We start from the raw sequence: 1,978 nt of genomic DNA, 5'->3' as shown, positions 1-1,978 counted from the left end.
GCCTGGGCAGCACAGCTGTAGTCATATGATGCTGGGGTGATCCAGTCCCCCCGGCCCCCACCTGTGAGGGTGGTTTGATTCAGCATCTCTCCCGAGCTCCTGCTGTGCACTAGACTGCGGCATGCAGGGCGCTCAGGAGCTGGCCACCTGGGGGATGGTGGGGGCACGGACACAGGCCCTGAGAGGCCGTGGCAGCGGTGCGTGCAGTGCAGGCAGGGTGGGCAGAGGGTGGTCCTGACCTGGGTGTCTCGGAGCCTGGGATGTGGGAGCCGACCCCGGAAGAATGTGGAAGCAGGATGGGCATGTGCAGGAAATGTCTGTGGGTGTCCCCAGGGTGCACAGAGTAGAGAGACAATGGATGCCCAGCTAGAAAGGTCTGTCGGGGTGGAATGTCCTGGAAGGTAGCTCCAGTGGCAAAGCAAGGGAGGGGCAGGCTACAGAGCTGCCTCGCCACCTAGTGAAGGGCTCAGTGTCCCACGTCCTGAGTGCCTGGCCTCTTCTCTTCTGGCCACAGGTTCACCATCTCAGGCCTCGGGGAGTGTGTCTTCGTGGAGCCCACCAGGCTGGTGTCGACGGAGTGTCTCATGACCCGGCCCTGGGTGTGCAGCAAGATGGCCTACACGTGAGGTGGGTCGGGCCACAGGCGGCACCTCCTCCCAGGCCCGAGGGAGGTGTCTGCTCTGAGACCTGCCTCCGGCGGGAGTCGCCTGCCCTCTCCAAGGCGACGCAGTGGTGGGGTGGCCTCCACCCTGGGCCCCTTCCCCAGGCCCTGGAGCACTGAGTCCTTGGCTCCTGGTCTCCTCTGTCCCCAGGCAGGTCCTGTGGCCCATATGCTAAGTAGTGTAGGCATCTGTCCCCCCAAACACACACGCACATCACACGCTCATGCACACGCACGTGTACGCACACGCACAGTCCCCTCTCAAGTTCAGAGTCCACCCTGAGCCACTCACAAGTGCTTCCTCACTGCAGCCCTGGTGCTTTGGGGGACTGGGGGACTGCCACAGGAGGTATTCCTGTTGGCACAGCAGCCCCGCCTTCCAGAGGTTGCTCTCCTGGTTGCCGGGGCAGGTGGCAGGGACGGCTTCCCCCTCGCCTGGGCCGGGCCAGTCCAGGGCCCCGCGGGTCCCCTGCATCCACCCTCTGTGCCCTGCCCGGGGTTCTCAGGCAGGGCGCCTGCTGTGTCCGTGGTGCTGTTGTACTGGTCACTGATGGAATAAAGAGATGGCTGGCATCCAGAGAAGTCTGCTGCCGTTTGTTCCAGGGTCACAGCTCGGAGGAGGGACAGGGAGGGGCCGCCTCAGAGACGGACTTGTTCCAGTGCTGCAGATGTTGGCGTGTAGGAACAGAGTAAAAAAAAAACACACCTTACGGCCTCAGGGCATTCTTTAATGTTGCCATCAGACGAGGCTTGTGAAGTGAAGTGGTTTCCCAGATTTTACAGTGACAAATGACAGAGCCTGGATTTGAACCCAAATATGGCTGACTCCCAAGCTATACTATCTATATTGCCCCCTCTCTTCATGCCTCACTGGCCTGAGATAACTTGAAACCTGTGACAGTCTCTTCCCACTCAGCGGGGCTTCCTCCAAGCACCCACTTTTTCCTTTCGGTCTGGCGTTTTATCTGTCAACACTTTAAAGGCAGCCCCAGTTCATGAGACTGGTCTGCCACGGATAAAGATTCTGAGAGGACCACTGCAATAAAACTTAGGAAGATGCTGAAACAGAACACAAAAAGACATAAAAGTGGATGTCAAGTGTTTCTTTACCAGGGTACCTGCAATCTAGCATTGCTTTAGAAGGGGCATCAAATGCAAAGTATCCTTGTAGAAGAAACTATGTATCTTCTATAGATCACTACGTGCAAGACAAGCATTTGAAGAATGGAACTGGAGAGTCTCACAGTCCTGGAGGAATGTCCAGCTCCCGGCTCTGTTTTCTCCTCACAGAGTGAGGATTAGGGCTGTTGCTGAACA

The 1,978-nt window shown here is 57.9% G+C and overlaps 1 protein-coding gene across 1 annotated transcript in view; it reads left to right on the top strand.

The window, feature by feature from the left end:
- Positions 1–626, top strand: part of CLEC2L (C-type lectin domain family 2, member L) — a 26,941-nt gene extending 26,315 nt beyond the window's left edge. Inside the window, exon 7 of the mRNA XM_012649750.1 lies at positions 515–626. Coding sequence (XP_012505204.1) covers positions 515–626 — 112 coding nt within the window. The remainder of the gene's footprint in view (positions 1–514) is intronic.
- The last annotated feature ends 1,352 nt before the right edge of the window (positions 627–1,978 follow it).

This window comes from Propithecus coquereli, unplaced genomic scaffold (genome assembly GCF_000956105.1).
Source record: "Propithecus coquereli isolate 6110/MARCELLA unplaced genomic scaffold, Pcoq_1.0 Scaffold302, whole genome shotgun sequence".
NCBI classification, from domain to species: Eukaryota; Metazoa; Chordata; class Mammalia; order Primates; family Indriidae; genus Propithecus; species Propithecus coquereli.
The sequence above is the reverse complement of the archived record's forward strand: the minus strand, read 5'-3'. Positions and strand labels throughout refer to the sequence as shown.